This window comes from Zeus faber (assembly GCF_960531495.2).
Source record: "Zeus faber genome assembly, chromosome: 4".
Taxonomy (NCBI): domain Eukaryota; kingdom Metazoa; phylum Chordata; class Actinopteri; order Zeiformes; family Zeidae; genus Zeus; species Zeus faber.
Window position 1 is genome coordinate 33,501,870 of NC_137191.1, and position 25,007 is coordinate 33,526,876.

The following is a 25,007-nucleotide window of genomic DNA, read 5'->3' on the forward strand; positions in this document are numbered from 1 at the left end:
TGTTAATTTCCCCGTTGTGGGACTAATAAAGGTTTATCTTATCTTATCTTATTTTAGGTACTTTTGGTGCCGTTTCAATTTTTTTTCATTTCAGCTCATTTGAAAGTGAGGAATCAGAGCTTCCAAAAAAGGTGTCACTTGTGCAAATCAAGCAAATATTTTTAAAGCTATGGTTTGTTAATTACAAGGGTGTGGCAAACTGTTTTTCTAAGATAATCACCCTCAAAGATTTCCGAAGGCTCCCTGTCTTGTTTACGGAAGTGACGTCAGCTTTTCTTCTTCGCGTGTTACTCCGCCTACACAACAATGAATCCAGGTGTGTGTATAAAACACGTAAGATTCAAAGGCTGAACTCTATCAAAACGGTTTCCCATTGTGACTTCACATCACATGGAATATGGATGAAGGATCTTCACCTGGACGGTCGCTTTAAAAGAAACGATCAATCGGCGTTGTTCAGCGCTGTTCTGCATCTCGGTGAGTGAACTGTGTTTCCCCATGTAATCTAACGGGAATATTTTACTCCACGGTTTAACATTTATCTACTATTTATACTGTAAATCAAACTCGGCTTTGAAAATAAGTTTGAAAACACAAAGGAAAATCTCAAAAATCTCATTTTCCTTCTAGAAAGGTTTTTTCCAATTTATTTGGCAGCTTGTGGCGATTTTAGAAACACGTGAGAATGCAGGTTTTGCTGCGGTGGGTCACATATGCAGAATATACAAATCTGATTCTATGCACAGGCTAAATAATTGATATAGTTAGAAAGCGTATACATTTTAAATGTACAGTACAGTATATGAAAATATTTATAGAAATTTTATGTCAGGCTTCCATTATCAAATATATGTATACAGTATACATCATATACATTTCAAAGTGCAGTATCAACAGCAAAATCGATCGCAACAGTCATGCTCTGTGACTTCCATGCACTGATTACAAACCAAGTGAACGTGTGGCACTAAATAGAAATAGCAGAGGAAGAACATGGAAAGAGTTAACAAAAAAAAACATCCTTCTAGTTGAATGGGTTAAGTGCAATGGAAGAAAAAGTTCCTCCTTCATCCATTGACATCTAGTTAGCGTAGAAAAACACGCCCAAGTATGTTCCCCCCGAGAGCCAACTTGAACAATGTGCTTTCCAAGAACACATGTATCTTCATCGAGTATGGTATTGATAAACCACCAACGTAATGAAGCCAGGCGAGGCTATGCACCACGCCAACACAAAGGCAGACACACTTATTGTCGGATTTGGAACAAAGAATTATTACTTTGGTCAGACCCTCTAATATAATACAGATTAAAAAGGCAAAACCTCATGCTGGGATTTCCCCTTCCCACTGACCGCAGACTGTTGCACACACACGGTTCAGCCGTTTGCAGTGATAGGTGAGTGTTTAGGTATTATAGACAGGGCAACAGTGTTAAAAGAGAACACTGGCTAAAAAGGCTGGTTCTGTCCTGAGCATTAGCTTTGGCTGTCTAGAACAAGGGGGGCCAAAGAGTCAGACCCTAAGAGCCAAAAATAAAACACCACAACACTGCCATGACGTATGTTCAAATGTACCGCCCGCCCGCACACACACACACACACACACACACACACACACACACACACACACACACACACACACACACACACACACACACACACACACACTACTACTACAACTAGTTTGACTTTGCCTTTAAAGGTGGAATTATACAGGGATTTCCTCATTAGATACTATCACTATGCTTGGGGACCATTCATTCAAGTCTTTGCAATTCTGCATTTTGGGCAGTGCAATTTAGCATTTTGGCCGTACCGTATATATGGGGATGGTAGCTCAGGCAGTAGAGCTGCTGGTCTAGTAATCTAAAGGTTGCTGGTTCCATCCCAGGCTCCTCCTGCTAGCATGCTGTAGTGTCCTTGAGCAAGACACTTAACCCCTAATTGCTCCTGATGGCTGCGTCCGTCATTGTTTGAACAATTGTAAGTCGCTTTGGATAAAAGCGTCTGCTAAATGTACCGTACATACATCACAGATCATGCTTCTACAGCTGATGCATACAGCAAGTCAGTCGGTAATCAAAACTTCTGTGACTAAAACTTGTTTAATTAAAACAAACACACACAAAAATGACCCATGAGCATTAATACTTACTTAAGCAGTTACTCACAGTAAGTACATAGTTATCTGTGAACATTTACTTGTATATATGCTGTCAAGACAAATGAATTGTTATGACACCGTTATATACAGTTGACATATTCTTCAACCTTTTGCCTTCGCTGCAACAGTAGCCCAACGCATGTACACATATAAACACACAGTAGATATACACACAGTCAAACAGGCACACATATACACACAGACAAACACATAAACAGAAGAAGACAAATGCATACACAAGAACATATCCAGACAGACACACAGGATGCAGTTATACAGAAGTGGACACACATACACAGGCACATATACACACACTCACAGTTTTGCTGAGGAATCCCGTCGAAATGTTCCTGCACTGTTTGTCCTCCGAGTGGCAGCACCCCCCACATCTGTAGACAGCCACGCAGGGAGGTTTGTAGAAGACGTTGGTGGGCGCTCCGAACTCTCGCCCCACGTCGACACACACCTCCCTGGGCATGCACTGCGTCTTCCTCCACTCCGACTCGATACCTTCATGCAGGGCCGAAAGTGACGTTAAAGCATGAGTAGTAAATGAGGCGTAGCTTGCGTAGCTCGTTCTGTGAGACAACTCCACTCTGCCACACGCTTCCGCGCCCTTATGGGCTGGCTTATTTAAGCAGCCAATTCCTCCTGTCCTACCTGCTTTGCTGCTTTTCTACGCTCCTTTCAAGCTCATCACTCCTATATTAATGGTTCACTAAGTATGCCTATGTTTTCCTCGCTGAACGTAGGGCTGAACGATTTGGGAAAATAATGGAATTGCAAAATTTTTTTAGACCAATATTGTGCAATTTAGTAAGCAATTTTTTCCCTATGTTTTTCCCTATATTATTCACTAAACACAAGCAGTAAATCATTCTATAGTATGACCAACACAAAATTGGATACAGTAAACATATAAACCACTCTTTCCTATAGGCCAGGCCTACGCGTAATCAGGTCAGATGAATTGAGCCATGAATTGATATGAATCACATATCTTTATCTAACTATTGAATTGTAAAAAGAAAACCCTTCAATCACAATACAATATTTAACTTCAACTTGGTACTTCAACTTAAGGTACCCGCTGTAAGTATTTACGTTTATATCATGATTTAAGATGTCCAATGCAAGCGAGCTCTGGTATTTTCCACCACCTACTTTGACTTTTTGCTCCTCCATTAAAACATCTTTTGCGATTCGAAGCCGCAAAATTTCGGATTACAAAACGAGGTGACTTACTCTTCAGGATGTCCAGGTTAAGGTAAGCGGCAGCGAAAATGGGCTCCTCGGCCTCCACCGGCGGCAATATCCGGCTGACCCTCGTCTCCGCTGTCCGGAAGGCGGGTCTGGAGGAGGCCGCCGACAGCTTGGAGCGACACTTGAGTGCGGCCCAGTAGGAAGGGTAGACCAAGCTCATCAGCTCGTCAACACTGGAGGCCGAACGTAACCTCTGCTCCATATCGGGCTCCGGTGGAGAGTCCTGCAGAGAGAGAGAAACAAAGACAGACATGTTACAACTTCTTGCTTTGATTTTGTTTGTTTGTTTGTTTCTAATGAACGCCGGCATGATCAAAATTAATATTGACATTCTTGTATTGCGCTTGCATTTTTGTTCAAAACAACTTGAAATGCGTGAATATTTGAAGGAGACAGTAGATTCTACCAATTGACAAACCGTACAGTAATAATTGTTATATCCAAGACGTATATCCAATGCTATGGAAAATATGCTATAATTTGTCCAGCTGTCATGTATCCATTGTGTACTATGTTATTGTCATTGTATATTGCCCTAGTTTTAGTTTTTCTTCTACTGGGGGTTTTTCCTCACCTGTTCCTCACCGGCTAAGAGGCAGAATCAAATTTTCACCTACTGAAGGCTGACCCATAAAAACCCCCTTGGAGAATGTAACCATGGTTATAGGCTGTGTAAATTAAGCTGACCTAACCTGACTGACTGCAAAATGTGTTAAAAATAATTATATGCTTAACTTTCTGCAACGTTTAATTACTTCAAACTTTATTCAAAGGAATATGAGTATTTCTAGGGAATCTGAAACATTCATTAGTCACCACCTAAACCCCATAATGTCTGTCTCTTTCCCACACACACACACACACACACACACACACACACACACACACACACACACACACACACACACACACACACACACACACACACACACACACACACACACACACACAAACTGAAAAGAGAGATGGAAAACCAAAGATTGTGGTTCTTTGTCATCCTGTAAGCTTTATTTATGAAATATCGCAACAAATTTAATCACAATACAATACTTGTGGGCACGGTAACTGCAAGAAGGTCCTGGGTTGAATTCCCACTGGGGCACTGTTGGCACCGTGCTCTGGCAGGTTATCTCCCGGTTAGGGTCCTTTCTGTGTGGCATTTACATGTTCTCCCCGTGCTCACATACTCTGCATGTAACATCAGTAAGGACCCCCACCAGAAACATGCAGAACGTCATCGTCTGACCAGCAATGGACATGTAATGCCTGGTCCCCAGGCATGTCGCTGTATGCTGCCCACTGCTCCTGTCTGTCCCCCAGAGGAAGGATAAGCCAGGATGGGCAGAAATCTCATTTCACTGGTCGCCATGAGTGTATGTGTTGTGGTGTGTGACAGTTAAAGATTCTTCTTCTTAATGTATCGCAAAACTCCCCATATCGTGTGTTTTCGCACCATAGGAGCTTTTTCAAATTTCTAAGAACTTTTTGGAGGAACCGTCCCTTTTATTGTGTCTGCACTGCAGGAACTACTGTAGGAATGATCGTAATTCTTAGAACTCAGTTTTGAGCAACTTCTTTCGCTCCTACTCCAGGGCAGGGACTAACTGGCACAAGAGGAACCTTCAGTGATGTAAGTGCACGGTAATTGGTCCACAGTCCACGGTCCCTCGGACTGAGTCCGCCCAGTCAAATCACATTGCTCTGTGTGGGGAACAGCCCACCTACACCCAGCAGCAATGAAAAAAAAATCACAAATAAAAAAAGTAAAAATAAAAATATATATTTGTATTGTTTATTGAATTTGTTTAATTTTTACGATGTTGACTGAATTAAACAAAAAATCGTGTCCTGATGCGTGTCTTACAAAAGTCAGAACAAACTTTTAAATTATATCTTGTAAATCTCATATAAGTGAAGATTAAGCAACTGGATTGCTTATTTCTCACCTCAAATGTGTTCAGAAACAAATTTTAGTGGACTGGTAAGGTGAAATCTGTGAACGTTACAGCATAAATACAACACGGAACTCATGGTGAAACCCCTTTGGCTGACATCACGTCAGCATCACTTCAGAGAACCAGTGCAGTGCGAAAGCAACCAGAGAAAGCCCTTGAAGGTATCTAGTTCTCGGGGGACCTCCCCAGTTCTCGGGACCCCTCCCTAATTCCCCTCAGGAAGTCCCCAGAACTGTTTGGTGCAAAAAAGCTACATCGTATTGTGAGGTCCCAGGTGATTCCCACCCCTACTTGAGACAAATGGGGTGGGAATATAATGTATATATATATATATATATATATAAATACACAGGTATATATATATATATATATATATATATATATATATATATATATATATATATATATATATATATATATATATATATATAAATAAATATATATATATATATATTAGATTCAAGATTTCAAGAGGTTTATTTGTCACATACATACATACTTTCATACATATATGCAGGGAAATATCAATTATATAAAATATGTATTATATAATTTGTAATATATATACAGTATCATACAGGACTTCCTAATAATTCTTCATTAATAGTTGGCGATTTATTTAATAGTTGGCAACTAATCCATGAATTTAAACCATGGTGTTTAAACTGTTTCAACACTAAAAGATCCAGTGTTGAGTGTTTAGAAGGATCCATACACTGTTTAGTATTTTAATATTATTATCATATTCCTGGTGTTGATTTTATTCTATTGACTTTTATTCATTGATTTTTTTTATATTTTATTGTGCCATATTTATTTTTTGCAATTTGTAAAATCAATCTGTTAAATGGAGGGGGGTGAATGGGGACTGTTTCTCCAAGAGAGAAGCACAAATGCAGAAATTTGTTGTGATATTTCACAATTATTTTAAGTGAAATAAAATTACATACTGTGGTTCAAAGACACTCATTTTGAAATCAAGAGGCCAAAGACGAGAAGCTATCCACGCACTTGGCCACTTTGAAAAGAAGGAAAACAGCTGTTTACATCATCTACCACTACTCACTTTAATGTATCAAGTATTGCATTGCACACCTGTTTTGTCTTACCTCTTAGTAGTACATTGCAGTGCTTGTCTTACAACAATGTGTCTGTGTTGCCATTCAGTATGAAACTGTATTGTTGTGGCCCACGACTATTTAAGATGTCCACTATCAAGTTGACTCATTGTCATTATTCTCTGTATCTTATTTAGTCTTTCTTTTAGATAAAATACTTTTCTATTATTTATACTACACTACTAATTTGCATTTGTATGCATTTTTTTAACTGTTTAAGCTGTTTTGAAATACTTTTTGAAATACTCTTTAAGTTCTGTTTTGAAATACTGTTTCGTTTTAATCACTACTATGCCCTTATTTTACTTGTTATGAAAAGTTGAGTTGGCTCTGAGAATAAGAATCTCATTACCAGTAATGATGCTTGCATTGTTATCAAGTATTTGACAATAAACTTGAAACTACAATTATATAAACCTAGTTTGAGTGGTCTCATGACAAAGCTATTGAACTTTGTAATTTAAAAAATGTAATTAAAAAAACTGCTTATATTTTGAAATGTAAAAGCTGTGCAACATGTAAATTAGAATAAAGCATAAAGACCTGTTCTAATTTAAATGAAAAAAAATAATAACTTTGAAAGATGACAGGGTTCAAAGGACAATACCTCAGGTCCACTGAAATCTCTCTCTGAAATGTGAATGTGTTTATGTGAAGTTAGCGCCATCTCATGGTGAAACACTGATTGAATTGAATTGAATGAATAGGCGTGTTTGCAGTTGAAATTAAACATGCCCTCTCAGCACACATGAGAAGGGGGGGAAATCCCAGTTGGTTGGGAGCCCCCTGGTTATTGACTGGGAACTGGCTGGAAACTGACTGGGAGCTCGTTGCCATTCAGCTGTCAGCGGAGAGCCCTCCAGCAAGTGGCTCATACTGTGTGTATATATATATATATATAAATATATATATATACAGTGCATGTAAGGACATGTCAAGTCATCCTTGACATCAGCCAGGGTTACCAGATTTAAAAATTAAAAGTGAATTTAAATTTGATATATGTGGCTTGTTGCTGTTATTTCAAGATAAGGGGCCATGGCGACTGCAAATGTTGGTGTAGTGAATACTGACAGACTGCTGAAACGAGACTGAGAACGGTGATGTGCGATGAGATGCCTGACGCTGAGATGCCGCGACACACGCCACGGTATTGCACGCAGTGCACAATACAGACTGGTCAGAGAGCTTGTCCTAAGTCCAAACGGTCGTTAAACAGGTAGGTCGTTAAGTGAGGAGTACCTGTATTCATTTGTACACTGGTTAAAATTATATGACTTCACTCCAGCATAAATTCTATGTGTTGTACAAAAACTGCGGCAGTTAGACCAGGAAAGTCAGAGAATTTACAAGAGGAAGAGCATCTGGTTTAGCATTAACATTAGCTTGTGTAATATGTATATGTAAACTCTCAATACTGGGACATAGGGGCACGATAACTGGATATCAAAGGGTATTGAAAGACTTGCAGATATGATGGGAGCTCCACAAGCAAAAGCCAGATATAGGCTACCTACTGTATGCAGATAAGATCACAGTTAGCTAGCTTCTGGGGACAACCAGTGAATGTACCCAGGAGATGAGAAATGGCGATCCATTTGCAAGTTATGATTGAGAAGAAACAAAATATTGCTTCCAAGATCTAGAAAATGTAAAACCGTTCCCTGTGGGGTAAATTGAGTGCTCTTCAAGGCAACTGGCAGAGACCTAGGGAGGATCCTAGATGCAGAGGAAGTATTGGAATGAAGTAATGGGTTTGCCGGATTTGGATGTTGGTGACCCGTTAAAGTGGGGTGATCCTGAACTGTACAGTCACTGGGGATCATCTACGGCGCCCTATTAACTTCATGCCCCAAGGCTCTCAGGCTAAACAACATCAACGTTTGCCAACCACTGGTTGTATGATGGCACAATGACTCATTGGATGCCACTGCAAAAGTGCTGCTCTATTGGATGGTGATCTATGTTTGTGGTCCTTTCTTGACATGTTGGTAATGGAAAAAGATGGCACAGGCCTTGTTGAGTTTGTTAAGGAGCACTAGTTGAGTGCTCCCACATGTCGAGTGCTCCTATATAGTGAGGATCACTCTTAAAGGTCCATTGTGGCCGGGTTGACGAAGCAGATGCCAACATTCCCCAGTTTTGAGTCAGGTCCGACAGGGACATGACTTTGGGACACAACGGTGACTTTGTTTTTCTCTGATTGTCTGTTATTTGACTATATACTGTATGTTTGTACATGTTGTAATAACATTTAATCAGCCTTATTGCATTTAGACGTATACAAATTTAGCTGGTTGTTTCAACATTTGCCTCAAGAATGCTCCCACCAGGTAGCCTCAGAGATTCAAGTCAATATGACTTATGGCCAGCATGAAGCCATTTGTTATTGAACATAAACAGTTATACTCACGTGAATCAACTGGAGCATGACTTGAACCAATTTGAACCGAAACATCCAGGTTTTGTTTTACAACTATAACAGAAGAAGTACGGAGTTCCGTAAGTGCACGCTTCCTTGAATCTTCCTTGAATCCATGTTGATCCACGATTGTCGCGACACTGGCCATGTCAGGCATTTCTCTACTGGACTCTCTCTTTTCACGCGAGAGGTCTATTTTTTTTCAACTGCACACAATTGCGCAAGCCTTTCTCATAGAAACACAAGAGTAAAACTACATAGAAATGTTTCTTGTAAATAGTGCAATCGATTTAAATGTGTTTTATATGAGTCATTGGAGCAGAGACCTAGACCTTCCGATTTGCTTATTGATCGAGACCCGTTTTAAATACAAAGAACAAACATATACTGTATGTGACAACTAGAAGTAATACAATGCAGAACATCCACATCCCACTGACCAATTTCAACAATTATATTTTTAACTCAGGTTTAAATTATATAAAAAGTTATTTATAGCAGACTACTTTTATTCTAACTGGACTATAACTGGATAACTGCAAGACATTATTTAACTTAAAGTGTCTGCAGAAATCATAGGACATAATGTGAGACAGTCTAAACAAGATGAACATGTTGCAATGTCATTTTTAGTACGTTAGTTAGTGAGTACGTTAGTACTTACATTTAATAAGCAGAGATCACAAAGAATGTTTTATATTTTTTGGACAATAACAACAATAATAAAAGTTATTATCAAACTGTTTGTTAAAATGCTTTGAATGGCTGTTGTTTTCAATATTCCTCCTCTCTCTCTCATATGTGTCTAATATGTGACGTGTCTGGGATGATTTACCACATAGCTGGTGGAGCCGGTAAAAAAACATGCTCCGCCCTGTGCCCATACTCTGCACCAACGCGCCTGGTGTAGTTCTACCGTAAGATGTACTATGTTTTATTCACTATAATATGAGTCTGTCTTTACAATAGCTTTGAAACAAGACCAATCACTCTTACGCTAACAATTCTGTTGTCCGGTGCAGAAGTGCCTTTGTTCTGCCTTGAGTTGAAACCAGCAGAGAATTGTATGGCTGGACCCAATGAGGACACACGCACACACAATAGCTGGGCATGCCTCCGTAGTCCAATAGAAGACATGCAAGTGCAAGATGGAGTGAGGATCCTAAAGACACACACACACACACACACACACACACACACACACACACACACATACACACACACACAAACACACACACACACACACACACACACACACACACACACACACACACACACACACACACACACACACACACACACACACACACACTGCCTATAAAACTGCATTTACACACATCACCCACCCAGGCAACACACACACAAAGCTCCATTTCCTACTTGAGACACATACACACAGACACCTTGCCTTCCCATCCATATTAGTGTTCGCTTAATCCGCTTCACACTGTGAAGCTGTCTCTATACAGACATTTCACTGTCTGTATAGAGACTGTCTGTATGTCGCACGCACACATACACTCACACACACACTCACACACACACACACACACACACACACACACACACACACACACACACACACACACACACACACACACACACACACACACACACACACAAACATTTACTGCCTATATAACTGCATTTACACACATCAGCCACCCAGACAACACACACACAAAGCTCCATTTCCTACTTGAGACAATGGTGTGTGTGTGTGTGTGTGTGTGTGTGTGTGTGTGTGTGTGTGTGTGTACTGTACGTGTGCATGTGTGTGTGTTGTGTGTTTACATGGGGTTTAGTCCTAAAGTATTACAGTGCCCCCAGGCTCTTTGGGCGGGTGGATGTGTGTATCTTTGTGTCAATTTGAGCGTGTGTATGTGTGTGTGTGTGTGTGTGTGTGTGTGTATGAACATGTGGTTTTGTCTTGAATGTTACAGTTGCTCATGCTTTAATGCTGTCTCTTTGAGTTCACACCTGTATACTGTGTGTATTATGCCTGGGTGTGTGTGTGTTGTGCACGGACACACCCAGGCATAACACACACACGTGCACAACACACACACACACACACAAATGTCCATGTCTCTCTATCCTGCCCGTTCCTTCACGTGGGAAAAATAATATACCGTCACAGCCGAACTCAAAGAAACCGAAAACAAACAATTGACAAAGGGCAGCCGCAAATAAATGCTCTGTGTCCACTGAAATAGAAACGATTGTTTCCTCTTTTTTTGTTGCAGGATTACAAGGTCGAGTCACTTTGTTTGAGTTTGGAGGAAATGGAGAGTCAATGGGCCCACGTGGGGGAGCAAGGACACACTTATAGGGTCACAGCGTTTACTTACTTTAGTACAACTAATATAAGCCGAACAATGCAATTCCAAGATGTTGGAACAGAAAACTTTAAAGCAAATCAAACAAATGAAAAATAACTTCTGCAAACTGTATAGCATAATTTATTGCAGAGCTTCCAAAATAATGCAGTCCTATATAGATTATAGGCTCCAGACTTGCATCGCTACTTAACAGTAGCAGGCTCTTGTTCAGAACTTGAGAACCTAACTTACTGAATTGTTATTTCAAATTTTTTGGAAATTTGCATACTATTTGGTATGTAAAATTAGTGATTTGTATGGCAGAGACCATTGTATACTCAAATTGTAAGCGAAAAGCACTGGGAAATATTGCGGTGTGCAAGCACTGCAGACTAGGCTCCCATAACATATTGTGACAGAAGGAACAGCCATAATTTAAAGGTGCTTTTGGAAATAGTCTACTAACAGAATGCCCTGGGACTAGTGCTTGGCCTGAACAGGTTTGGCTTAGAATCCCATCAGCCGTCTAAAAGAAAAAAAAATATTGCAGCAAATCTGAACTAATCATGAAGTGAACAGAGTCACAGCAAGTCTGTCAGTGGGATTCCGGATAAACCTTGATCCAGCGGCTTGGAATTCTTTGCTGGAAATTCTTCAATATTGCATAGTATTCCCCCTGTTTCCGTTGTCATCTCTGTTTCCTCCATCCTCTGGCTCCTCCATCTCTCTGTGTTTGTATTTGTATTTCTCTCTCTCTCCCTCTCTCTCTCTCTCTCTTTCTCTCTCTCTCTCTCTCTCTCTGTCTGCCTTTCTTACTGTACATCTGTATCTTGAATTATACTCAATACAAAAACAGATTGCTTCTGCTAGAAATTCATCACTGTTCATTCTGCACCAGTTTGGGTGACAGCCTTGATGTTTTGCCGGGCTATGTGACAGGGAAGACTGAGATTAAAAACTCTTTAAACTTTACTAAGTTTGTTTTTTTTCACTAGTTTTCAGATTTTTTCCCAAGATGCTGTCAACATATATGTCAATGAGTCACAAGGCTCTGATTGATACCAGATTAAGCCATCATTTCGGGTTGAGGTAGCCATATACTACACAAACACATGTACATAAACACAGACACACACACACACACACAGACGCACGCAGTACCCTTCATGACAATAAGGGTACTGGGAAATGAATAATTTGTTGCTTGTGTATGAGCCATCAAGTAAATGAATAAATAAAGTAAATAAATAAATACCTTTATTGATAACTAAAAAAAGACAAACACATTAAACACAAACACAATGTTTGCCCCATTGGACTGCATTGGAGGACAGTGAGAAGCTGAAGCAGAGCGCAGAGTTTCTAGATGGTAATAGTAATACGAGATATGCTATGAACAGTTATAAATAATGGGATCGAACATGTTCTTGCAGCAGCCAAAAACTTCAACTGATGCACCTTAAACTGAAGTTCTGAAACTTAATTTGCACTTTTTATGCACCTCACTTATGGCAAAGAGATATGCAGTATAAGTAAAAACTTAAGACCAGGATGTTTTATATAACTCACCGTTGAGCTATGTAACATATGATATTACTGGATGCCTGTCAGCCAATCAGAAACAAGTCTTCTCTGCAGCCACGGTATAATGTGATTAAATTAAGACATAAATCAATAAAACCTACACATAAATTAATAAAACTCCCCCTCCGAGAACAGGTCCATCCGTAAATGTGAAATGTGGAAAAAACAGCAGCAGGGCGTCAACAAAAATATGTGCAAATTTACACGCTGCTCTGGAATGCGTTGTATCAACATTGTCGAGTAACGTCATTCCAAACACAGCTCAATTACTTTCTGGCAACGCGAGCGAGGGGTTATTCACCGCTTCAAAGCAGCAGTGGGCTGTTCGACATTGTCTGCAGCATCATCAACTGACACTCCCGACGCGCCGAGAATATTTTGTGTGGGCTTTCCAATCCAAATGGACTTGGTCTCGCCGGAAGGCTGGCGGGAAACATTCCAGAAATCTGTCCGGACTATTTACTCCGGATATTGTGTCTCTTGTTGTCTTGTTTTTGAGCTTTGAGATTTATCCTAAATCCCTGCTGAATCTTTCGAATCACATCGGAACAGCTTAATTATGTGAAATATGGATCGGGTACCCTTAATGAATCTTTACCTTTACTTTTTTTTCACTTCTGACAGACAACTCATAGAATTACTTAACAATGATCTTTATTTATTTTACATCGTTTGAGTTTGAGGGCATCTGGGCTGGGAAATAAAGGAGTGAGCTTGAATTCCCCCATTGGATATAAGAGTATAGCCCACAGGTAGATGTAGGGGAGGTGGAGGGAGTGCAGCAGCGCAGCGAGCAAGCAGGCTGCAAAGCAGATAGGGCAGGAATTGGCTGCTTAAATAGGCCGGCCAAAAAGGCCATAGAAATGTGTGCCGCCGTCAAGTTGTCTGACAGAACTAGCTCCACAAACCATGCATCATATATCGGAAATGACGCGTTTCTTGAGAAGTCCTCAACTCAACCCCGAAACCCGAGCCAAAAACGCTGCGATCGCCTATCATCAAGGGTTGAAATCCAAAATAAATTTTGAGCCACCAGGAGGAAAGTCAACCTTTCTTTTGTCTCCCTCAAGGCCTCTAAAGAATTCCACTACAGTTGCGTTTAAGTTTTCCCTAGAGAGTTAACATCTTCCCACCCGCTGCTCCCGGCGCTTATATCAAACGTTATGTTTCTGACTGAAGGAACAGGAAAACCACTGAAATGACCATAAAGAAACTCTGGTGGAACAGATGGCAGAACACTTACGAGAGGGAGAGGGAGAGAGAGAGAGAGAGATAGAGAGAGAGAGAGAGAGAGAGAGAGAGAGAGAGAAAGAGAGAGAGGGAGGGAGAGGGAGAAATAGTCCAATATTGGCCAAGACCTGACGTTTTATTTCAAATCTGAGCCCAAGTAACAGCAAAGAGAGCCAGGGGGATTTTCAGCGGTTATATCACCCGTGTATGATTCCATAAATGTTGTTAATATCATTTTTATGCATGTGCTGACTTTCGTGTGTGATGTCCGCTGTGTTTTGTCAAGCTGGAAACTAAATTTGTTTTGAAACAATAAAAATCTCTTCCTATTATATTGTAAAACTATACCAGATGAATGAGTCATAATTGGGCTGTGAAGATTTCATGTTAAAGTCTAACTGTGTATTACATTACTTTATTATGATTTCATAAATATATGTATTATCAATATAAATGTGTGTGATATTATGTGATATCATAAATGTGTTATGTAATGTGTTGTAGGTGCAATTTAGTCCAGTTCAATTACAGCAAAATAACCAGCATTATTTGGCATTTGTTTACCTTATCTATATCTGCCAGCCTTCTGTGAAAAACTCCAATTTCAGCTTTCATGGTGTTTCCACAAAGAAATGACAGAACATGTTCAGAATGGGTTTCTTGGGACAATTTAGCACTCGTTCCTATAAACTGTGGTCGTGATGTGTGCCAGAAATCTCAAACCCCCCTGGAATAATAAGCGAAATGAATGGTACGTCACACGTGCCGTGAAATTATCATTTGCAATTGTTATGCACTTGCTCTTGTATGTATTTGTATATATTGAAACAAATGAATGTATTGGGATCTTCGTAGTATACACTGATCACCTTGTGAAGCTCCTGGGCAGTAACAAGGTCAGTGGCTCACAAGTGGTGTTGTAATCCCGAACGATTTGTTCATAGCGAACAAATCCTTTAAATGACTCAGGAGTTGGGAGTCACGCGAAGTGAGAGACTCAAATCTCGAGGAAAACAGCTGACTGAATATGCAGACCTGCATATTGAATGTGACTGATTAACAGGTTGCATTACTCCTAAATAAATCCTTTTGACAGCATCAAATGATTCTTGAGTGAGAATTCCATTCATAACTGGAGCTGGACCAACTCTTCTGACTTGGTACACCAACTGAATCAAATGAATGGAACAGAAAAACTGAACAAATATTTTTACTGAGTCACTCGTTAAGAGCCCAATCTCCAAAAAAGGCCGAACTTTTCATCAGTCATCATCACACATCATCCGGAAAATTATAATGGGTGATGAAAAATGTGTGTGCTGACTAGTGAACAAGCTAAAACTCTGAGGGCTGGCTATTGACACAGAAGCGCCATGGATTTTCCCATTCAGAACTGACTATTGATAATAATATTATCTCCTACCGCAATGTGGCCAACATGGTTGCTTTCTTGCAATCTGTTCTGACCAGCTGAGACCATCTCAGCATGGTCCAGCTGTTGACTTTAGACCCATACCTCTCGCTACATGATGCATGGATGTAACCTAATGACATCCAAATCTACAAAATGGACAGGCATTAAGTCAAAATGTGTGATGCAACCCAGTAGCGCGTAAACAGTTAACAGTCTGTCATCATCCTTGCAAGTCTTATGTAATCAAAAATTTATAAGGAGACGCGAAAGTGTTTACTGAGCTCTGTTTGTTATGAACTACAATCCAGGAAAGCTCGGAACAACCTTGAAAAAAACTATGTTTTTGTGTAAAATGTCTTCAACCTCCTTGCACGTGTAAAAACTTGAATTCCATTTGGCGAAGTGTTTACTTTTTGAAAACATAAATGTCTGTATTTGTTTTGCAACAGACACATTGTGTGCACGCTTGGGTGACATCACCCACACTTGTTTTGAAGGTAGCATGCAGCGGTTACAAATCATGTAAACTGTGTATCTGTGTGAGTGCGTGACAAAAACAAGCATAGTGCCCCAATGAATCTTTAACTCTTCTGCACACACACACACACACACACACACACACAGAGTAAAACAAATATCCTATCCTGATAAGACCACCTACCTAGTAGTTCACTAGGTTGCTGAGAGAGAGAAGGAAAGCTGCATTATAGAGTTCAATTCTCTTGTCAAACACTGAGGTACGAGCACACTTTTCTCAGTAAGTTTGGAAAACTAAAACTCTCAGAAACACTCAAGCTTTATTTGAATTTCCCATATTGGCATGTGTGATTAAGTTAAAGTAAAGAAGCCAGACCAGTAGAATTTGTTGTGCATTGCACCATTTACGTTTCTGATTGAGACACACTAATTCATAGTTTCCATCACAGACTCCTCAAGCCGGTTTCACAACAAATTCGAAAACGCATCCGACAGGTGGATCCTCCCCGCTAGTGGCCGTCGAGTAGTTTGCTCAACTGGACATTTACCATTTACGAGAGTCGCCCCAAACTCTTTTAAATGAAAGAAGAAACAGTCTTTATTCGTCACACAACACTACAACACATGCTTGCACACACACTTTGATGGTGGCCGGTGAAATGGATTCTCTGCTTTTGACCCATCCTGTCTTGTCCTTCCTCCGGGGGCACAGCCAGGAGCAGTGGGCAGCATACGTGGACGCACCCGGGGACCAGGTGATAAATGTCCATTGCTGGTCAGACCATGATGGGTGCATGTTTTTGGTGGGGGTCCTTACTGACGTGAGGTGGAGGAAACCCCATGTGAGCACAGGGAGAACATGCAAACTCCACACAGAAAGGCTCCTATTTGGGAGATAACCCGCCGGAGCACAGTGCCAACAGCGCCCCAGGTGGGAATCGAACCCAGGACCTTCTTGCTGTGAGGCAGCAGTGCAATGCACTGCACCAGCGTGCCACCATGTTGGGGGCTTAAATGTTGTTCCAAAGCACACTTGTCACTAAACAGTATGCTAATACACCATTTCGGACACAAGGCACAACTTGCACTGTTGGCGCCGACATCTTTAGCATCTGAAAAAATGGGAACACCTACACGGAGAAAATGGGAGACGGATGAAGAACTCTGTATCAAGATTGGACCAAGGTAATAAATAAAGTCAGAATCTGTATCTGTCATGTATCTTCACTTTTATTAATAAGCTAATTGGAGGCATTGGATATACAAAAAAAATTTAAGTTTAAATATATTATGAAAAAAGGTTTTAATTAATTTAATTTAAAACCTTTTTGTCATAATATATCTAAACTTTTATTTATTTTTTGTATATACAATTTGACCTTTTGATTCATCAAACAGCTATTACTCCATATGTTGCCACACTCCATGGTCTGGCACAATTAACCGTGAAACCAACCACTTTGTAAAACCAGCCATTAGTAAAACCACCACTTAAACAGTCGTAAAAACAAAGTGGTGTTGGGTTTTACCATAAAAAATGGGAGCATTTGCAGCCGGTTAACGTCACAGAGAAGAAGAGAAGAATACAGGTGCTAACCTACAGTCCAGTCCACAGTTTAGCGGTGGGAAAAGACATTATGAGAGTTTATATACTCTGTTATTCTTGAAAGGCAGCCATATTGTACAGACATAAACACACAAATACATGCACAAAAGGCTGGGACACACAGGCCGAATAGTTGCTGCAGGTGAATCTGCAAACGCAGACGTACACACGTGCGCACAGCGTGCAATGTGGCAGTGCTGTCAGTTTCAATCAGATTTCAATTTTTAATGGTCTACTGATGGGTGCAGAGTCTGAGTGCAAAACCTGCTGTTCAGCTGAAATGCAGTGAGAGAGAGAGAGAGAGAGAGAGAGAGGCAAGACAGACAATAAAGGGTGAGAAATTAAGACAGAAACAAGGGACAAAACAGAAAGCTTCAAATCTGCTCTTCAGAAATGGATGATGTCGTGGACGCTACGTACGTTTGATCACTTCAACATATACGACTGTCCATCACAGAGCAGGAAACCAGGGCCAGTTTGGGGCTATATCACTGACCACACCACACAAAGAATTGGTGTGTAATGGTACAAAAAATCTTAGGGTATGGCACATACTTGGTTCATCGCTTGGTACATTTTTCCATATGGCAGGAATATGTATATTGAAATTAATATTCGATATGGGGGGGTTTCTTGTATTTTTGGGTTCATCATCCTAATGAGACTGAAGGGGCCTTAACAGGCAGTGTGAGTGGCACTGCACGGCAGCATTGCGCCCAAAGTTCATCTTGGTTGAACTTTTATGTGACATTCTGTTCTGTGATGAAATCCCCGCTGGGCCAATAGAAACAAGAATTGAAGTAGACAGGAAGAATCTGTGCAATGTGGAGCAGAAACTAATTTCAGCTGTGTCCGAATTCCCCAAGCTCTACAATCCTTCCTTGGGGATTTATCGGGACCTTGAGAGGAAATCCCTGTTGTGGAAACAGGTTTCCTACCAAGTTGGCAGACCAGATGTCTGTTAAAATGCAGTGGAGATTAGCAATATATGACCAATGGCCAATAAATAATACCTACAAGATACGATCATGACTATTCCCTGTGTCACTATGTCATTAAAATAAGATATGGTTGTGTGAAGACATTTCATGTTATGATAGTTTTGCTGTAGCAATATTATAATATAAAATATAAATATAATAAATGACTATAATATTACATACGGGCCAACCAACTTACAATAATACCTTAAACAGAATGTTTAAGGTATTACAGTTGCAGAATTGCAGTTGCAGAATGTGTGAATTGTGAGTGTGTGTTGTGAATGCAGTAATGACAGAAGTAAAATTTTCATGCCAATCGATAATTTGTTTCGGAACTTATAAGATATAACAAAAAAGGCATTTGCTGCTCAGCTGCTGGAGTGAGTGCGGCATTGAGAGCAGTCTGAAGGCCTGGCTTTGGCTTTATTCTACTGCTCTGCTGTGTGTGTGTGTGTGTGTGTGTGTGTGTGTGTGTGTGTGTGTGTGTGTGTGTGTGTGTGTGTGTGTGTGTGTGTGTGTGTGTGTGTGTGTGTGTGTGTGTGTGTGTGTGTGTGTGTGAGCTGTGAATGAAAATTTGTTCTGGATGATCTTGGCTGTTTAAAGTGCCAAAGAATGGAATCTTAACAAGCTAGATCATGAAAATAAACAGTTGTTTTTTTTTTATTTGGCCTAGAATTGTACAGCACACAGTGTGGATAGTATAACGGTTCTATATTTTGTTTTCTTTTGGGGAAAATAGATCTGCAATTATCTCAGCGACTATCCTGACACACAATTAATACCCCCAACAATAATAATAAATGTTTCGATTTTCATAGTTTTCTCACATAGATTTCAAATTTTTGGTCAATATTTCTCTATTTGTACTTTTTTTTTTTACTTTATTGAGTCACTTTAACTTGTTCAACTTGTTCTACTACTATTTATCTGCACTGTTGAGAATTTGCACAGGCACCAAGCATTGCGTTGCTAACATGACATGACTTGCTGTAATGTAAAAAACTTTGAAACTAAGGAAAAATAGCAAATTTGAGGGATAACTTTGATTGAAACAATTAATTTTTTAAAGAGTAAAGCAATTCCCGCCATTTCCTTATTTTAAGAATGCCCCTCTTGTGAGCTGCCAGACTGTAATTTTTTTCTTCCCATGTTTTAGGAAATTGTATCAAGTTAATTTTCTCATCATATTGGAAGATGATTTGCCTTTTTTTTTTTTTGCAGTGTAAATGCACCTCTGCAAAAACTTTTTTTCTAGAAGGCTTAAGAGTTACAGAGCTAAGACTTCTTTATGTGGTGGGGTTACTTCATTATGCATTCTATCCCCATTGACCCTGATTCACTCTTCCCATTCAGGGTCCGCCAACACCCCATTCAGCCCCACTTATCCAGAGACTAGCTTGTGTGCTCGGAGAGGTCAGCAGGTCCATCTTCAGCGATTGCCGTTCAGGAGTCAAAATGCCACCAGGCTTGACCAGGATTTCCTTTCAGACATCTTTAACTTCGCAGATTTTTAAACTTATAATTTGCTTTTTTTTTTTTAATCCGTTAGGATACATACAGTATGCTTGTCTCATTGCTATGTTCACCTAAGATTTACAATATTGTTACTTCATTAGCACTGGACAAGTTGATCCTCTTTGACCCTCTGGGCTCATCTACATTCTGCTCAAATCTTTGGAGAGCCTCATGGGCTTTATGGCGACGGCGGGGCTCTCTAATCTCTTTAACTCTCTCTTTAGCTTTTTTAGGTTCATTTTGTCAGATTTAGATGAAGCAAATGAGTTTCTTTTGACTTAAGAAGAGTGATGGACTCAGCCATCTGGCAAAGCTGGGCACATAGCAGATTGGGTTGCACTCCACCGTGGGAGAATTTTAGTTTTTGGTCCTTTTTGTTTTTTTGGCTTTTGACCACAATAAAATTGTGGCCCGAAACATATTATGTCAACCCTCTTTTAGTTGTACTTCTTAATAAAAACACTGCTTCAGAATCAAAACAAAAGTTAAGTGGAACTGTGTAAAGTTGTGCAGCATGGCAAGGATTTGCTAGCTCAAAGTAGGGATAGGAGTACGAAATCGGTCCAAAATGCCCAAAATGAACCTAGGCAGGCGAGGTGGATAGCTGTCTTAACCCATTAGGAGTTCCAAGCAGATGGCGTTCAGGCAGCCGTAATGGTTGCCACTTGGCACCGACAAGATCAGTCACAGAGATAATTCCATTCCTATCAAAACGATATCTCTTAATGTCAAGCGATATCAAATCATCTCGAAACATCTCTCCTCCCCCACATTAATAATCATGTGTTTTTTTGTGCTCAACTTAAAAATGGACTTATATTGCTCGGATAGAGATTGTAATGTTTTTTTGTGATTGATATTTGTCGGGAAGTCGTTATACTACCTATGGGAAGAGGCACTTTCTTACGCACTTTCTGCAGAAACTAAAGTTTGGGGCAACAGGGGAGATATAACTTTGCTATATCATCAATACTGATGATTTAGGTCTATCACAGCCAACAATTTGTGGAATGATCAAAGTTTGATTGTCCTTACAGTACCCATAATAATACGCAGATTATGATCATTAGCCCATCAGAGATGAAGAATGAAGAGTGGAAAGGCAGTTGGCCCAGATGACATACCTGGGGAAGCATGGAAATGTTTAGGTGAGATGGCAGTGGCGTTCCTAACAAGACTGGAAAGGGAGAGAATGTCAGAGGAGTGGAGAAGAAGTGTTCTGGTACCCATCTTCAAGAACTAGGGAGACATACAGAGCTGTAGTAACTACAGGGGCATAAAGTTGATCAGCCACAGCATGAAGCTAAGGGAAAGGGTAGTGGAGGCTAGGTTAAGAGGAGAGGTAGGGATCAGCGAGCAGCAGTGTGGTTTCATGCCAGGTAAGAGTACTACAGATGCAATGTTTGCTATAAGAATGCTGATGGAAAAGTAGAGGGAAGGCCAGAGGGAGTTGCACTGCGTCTTTGTGGAATTACAGAAAGCATATGATAGGGTGCCGAGAGAGGAAGTGTGGTATTGCATGGGGAAGTCGGGGGTGGCAGAGAAGTACGTAAGAGTGGTACAGGATATGTACGAGGGCAGTCAGACAGTAGTAAGGTCTGCAGTAGGCGCAACAAAGGCATTCAAAGTGGAGGAAAGATTGCATCAAGGATCAGCTCTGAGCCCTTTCTTGTTTGCAATGGTGATGAACAGGTTAACAGATGAAGTTAGCAGGTTAACAGGAGTCTCTGTGGACTATGATCATGGCGGATGACATTGTGATCTGTAGTGAGAGTAGGGAGCAGGTTGAGGAGAGCCTGGAGAAGTGGAGGCATGCATTAGAGAGAAGAGGAATGAAAGACAGCAGGAGTGAGACAGAATACATGAGCCTGAATGAGAGGGAGGGCTGCGAAAAGCTGAGAATGCAAGGAGTAGAGGTGAGTTCAAGTACTTGGGGTCGACCATCCAAAGCACTGGAGAGTGTGGGAGCGAGGTGAAGAAGAGAGTACAGGCAGGGTGGAGTGGGTGGAGAAGAGTGTCTGCAGTGATCTGTGACAGAAGGGTTCCACCAAGAGGGAGGGGGAAGGTCTACGGGACGGTGGTGAGAACAGCTATGTTGTACAGTTTAGAGGGGTGGCACTGACGAAAAGGCAGGTGGCTGAACTGGAGGTGGCAGAGTTGAGGATGTTGAAATTTTCATTGGGAGTGACAAGGATGGACAGGATTAGGAATGACTTCATTAGAGGGACAGCTCAGGTTGGACAGTTTGATGAAAAAGGCGTGATTGAGATGGTTTGGACACGTGTGTAAGAAAGATGAGAGTTACATTGGGAGAAGGATACTGAGATACTGAGAATGAAGCTGCCAGGTCAGAGGAATAGAGGAAGACCAAAGAGAAGGTTTAGGGATGTGGTGAGGGAGGACATGCAGGCGGTTGGTGTAAGGGAGGAAGATGCGCAGAATAGAAGGTATTGGAGGCAGATGATCTGCTATGGCGACCCCTAACGGGAGCAGCCCGAAGAGGAAGAAGCCCATCAGAGACAAGAATGCTTACGTTTAAGAAAAAGACTACAAAGCCGCGTTGGACTGCAATAGGTCACTTAACGTTTCCATTTTGCCCCTCAGACCATCGTGAAACGGCAATGTCATTCTTTCTCAAAAGCTAGTAACTAACTTTTATGTTCTACTCCGAGGTAGAAATATTTCTACTCCTAGCCAAACATTTACTGTGATTCATAGGATTGATTGATTGACTCAGATATCTAATAAATACGGGCACTGCTTATGCATTTGCTTTCGATGGAAAAAGCAAAGTTATCAACATCTCTTCACCCTTGCTCAGGTCATGTAGTCGGGCCAATGCTTTGTATGACTGTGAGGGTAACTTCTTTCAGAATTTAAATTCTTCTTTTCTATTGTGCTGTATCTTCCCTAAAGTCCTTTTCTAAGCCACCTGGAAGGTGGGAGTTTAAGTGCATTACATACTTGTCTTGAATATGGGCAATAGCTATTTCCTGACTACATGCAACTAAGAAAAACAAGACTAGATGTACTGGGGACATTGAACAAAATTGGGAACTGTACCGCTCAGGACAGGCGGGCCGTGCAGAGGGTGGTGCGTTTAGCCCAACGTACCACTGTAACAACCCTCCCCTTCCCTCCCTGCAGGACTTATACACAAGGAGGTATAATAGCAGAGCCCACAGGATCATGAAGGATCCTCACCACTCCAACAACGGACTGTTCCAGCTGCTGCAGTCAGGCAAGCGCCTCTGCAGTCACACAGTGAGGACAGGGAGACTGAGACAGAGTTTCTTCCCGCAAGCCATAAGAACTGTCAATGCTGAACTCACCAGGGGTCCTAACAAAAAGCACTGAAACACTCACATAGGCCCCACTGCCTTACTGTACTGTATGTAGCATACTGTACTGCAAGTTACTGTATAACTGTTCTCCATACTCATGCACTTTACTGTGCATACAAATAGCCTATCCTGTATACATAACTCTATTCCCTTCAGTACCCCCAGTTTGTATTATCTTTTTGAGTCTTATTTTATTTACTAACTCCATTTTGTTTTAGGAATCAGTTAGTTTGCTAGGCAGGAATTGATTTAGCTATTTTGTTTAGTTTAGTAACTATTGTGCATAATCTCCTGGTGCGTTGCAAAGACATTTCACTGCATATATGTATGAACATATGTATAGATATCCATCCATCCATCCATCCATTATTTATAGCGCTTATCGTCGTGGGATCGCGGGGGGTCTGGAGCCAATCGCAGCTGTCATTGGGCGAGAGGCGGGGTACACCCTGGACAGGTCGCCAGTCTATCACAGGGGCGACATACAGAGACAAACAACCATGCACACTGGACCTGCACCTACGGTCAATTTTAGAGTCACCGATTAACCTAACCTGCATGTCTTTGGAATGTGGGAGGAAACCGGAGTACCCAGAGAAAACCCACGCAGGCACAGGGAGAACATGCAAACTCCACACAGAAAGGCCCCAACCCGGGTTCGAACCAGGAACCATCTTGCTGTGAGGTGACAGAGCTGACCTACTGCACCACCATGCCGCCCATGTATATATATGTATGTGGGGAATATGGGAATCTGGACCCATTATGTACTCAAAACATTATGTGTCAGGTTTCTTCAAAAATAACTATCACTGACTGAAGAACCACTTTATTTAATGTATGGTTATTAATGTTCCTAGGGATATTAAAAGCTTCCTAATTCTTGTTTGAGTTTTTGGATAGTTGCTACCACGTACATTTGGAAATGGTTCTTTAAAGAACCAAGGATCATTTTTTGTTCTTTTCATGGCATTTTTTCTTTTTATACCATTTTCAGAAGCAGGTTGGGTTCCAGTTGGCACCTTTTTTCTATGTATGAGCGCATTTGACACAATGGATGAGGGGAGATTTTACCTGCTGAAAACTGTTATTCTCGCAAACATACAGAGATTTTAGGGATTTCCATGCATTATAATGGGATGCATTTGAGAAAAGAATGCACATTTTAACAAGGCTTCACTTAGAGATAGATAGATAGATAGATAGATAGATAGATAGATAGATAGATAGATAGATAGATAGATAGATAGATAGATAGATAGATAGATAGATAGATAGATAGATAGATAGATAGATAGATAGATAGATAGATAGATAGATAGATAGATAGATAGATAGAATTTAGAACACACAATTAGATTTGTAGATAGAAGCATAAATCCAAGTTTTCCATCTAAAAATAGAATTTCAATACTAGGGCTGTACCCGACAAATTCACGGCTTTTGCGGCTGCAACACCTGTTCAAATAATCCAAAAAGAAAGTATGTAATTTACAAAGCACCTGCAACCCATGAAATGCACCCCTAACTGCGCTGCCATACAAATAGTGTATCTATGCACCGATGCTATTTGCACATATTTAAAACAAATTGCCAATAAAATCCAATTC

General features: G+C 40.7%; 1 protein-coding gene across 1 annotated transcript in view; it reads right to left on the reverse strand.

Moving 5' to 3' along the window:
• vegfc (vascular endothelial growth factor c) overlaps nt 1–25,007 on the reverse strand; it is a 77,447-nt gene that overhangs the window by 39,980 nt on the left and 12,460 nt on the right. The window contains exons 2-3 of the mRNA XM_079999932.1: nt 3,411–3,651; nt 2,485–2,675 (exon numbers count right to left, since the gene is read on the reverse strand). Of these exons, the coding sequence (XP_079856058.1) occupies nt 2,485–2,675; nt 3,411–3,651 (432 nt within the window). The remainder of the gene's footprint in view (nt 1–2,484; nt 2,676–3,410; nt 3,652–25,007) is intronic.